Source organism: Leishmania donovani, chromosome 23 (assembly GCF_000227135.1).
Source record: "Leishmania donovani BPK282A1 complete genome, chromosome 23".
Lineage (NCBI taxonomy): Eukaryota > Euglenozoa > Kinetoplastea > Trypanosomatida > Trypanosomatidae > Leishmania > Leishmania donovani.
Genome location: NC_018250.1, coordinates 535454 through 536451, shown reverse-complemented (window position 1 = coordinate 536451; position 998 = coordinate 535454). Strand labels below are relative to the sequence as shown.

The 998-nt window shown below is 63.1% G+C and overlaps 1 protein-coding gene across 1 annotated transcript; it reads left to right on the top strand.

Annotated features, from left to right (window-relative positions):
• Window positions 1-109: 109 nt before the first annotated feature.
• LDBPK_231320 (hypothetical protein, unknown function) lies at window positions 110-997 on the top strand (the record flags this gene model as incomplete). Its single annotated transcript, XM_003860977.1, has 1 exon — window positions 110-997. A coding segment is annotated over one exon (888 nt), but the record flags the coding sequence as incomplete, so codon positions are not given.
• Window position 998: the final 1 nt, after the last annotated feature.

Below are 998 nucleotides of genomic sequence, written 5' to 3'. Positions count from 1 at the left end.
AGGTAATGTCGTTCGTGGGAGTATCACGGAGACAGCGTGTGGAGCACACGGTGCTCCAGGAGTCGCCGAGAGCAGCTTTACTGAGACGCCAGTGGATAGCACTGTGCTGATGCTGTACTCGCCGGACGATGCTGGGGAGCGGTTCTGCTACAGCGACGCGACGGTCGGGGGCAGCGGCGTGGAGCGGGAGTTCCTGCGCGTGGCGGCGTCGTACGTGGCGTCGCCGCACGAGGGGCCGAGGAGCGCGTACTACGACTTCTTCGCTGCGCACAACGCGACGCTGTGGACCGTGGACAGCGCGACGCGCGTTGCGACGCCGATGCAGCTGGACATTGTGTACACGTTCGTGAACCCGAGGGCGCCGTCGTTCTGGCGCAACCTTGAGGCGCGGCACGTGCGGTTCGAGCAGCGGCGGTACCGCGACTGGGAGGAGCTGCGGTACTCGCTGCGGTCGCTGCGCGAGTTCGTGCTTGCGAGCGGCGCGCTTGCGCAGTACCACCACCGCCACGCTGCGGACGTGCGGCGGCTGGGTGAGCTTGGGTACCAGGTGAACATGAGCGACGCTGGCGCGGCAGATGGGGTTGTGTCGCTGGTGCGGCGCGTGTACCTTGTGCTCTCTGACAGGGACCAGGTGCCTGCGTGGCTTGACACGGAGAGGTTCCCGGAGCTGCGCGTGGTGACGCATGCGGATATGTTCAGCGCTGATGAGGCGGCGTGGGTGCTGCCGACGCTGAACTCGAACGTGATAGAGTCCGGGCTGCATCGCATTCCGGGCATCTCGCGCTTTTTTTTCTACTTCAACAATGATATGATAGTTGGTCGTCTGCTGTCCTTCTTCGACCTGTTCCGCCCTCTGTCGCCGCCGCGCCAGATCTTGGAGATGGCCAACCTGCAGCAGGCAAATGCTGTGTGTGACATCAGGACAGCTCAGCTCTACAGTGACGATAAACGAGTCCCGCTTCTATTCGAGACCGTATTTAACAGTGACGGCTACGTGC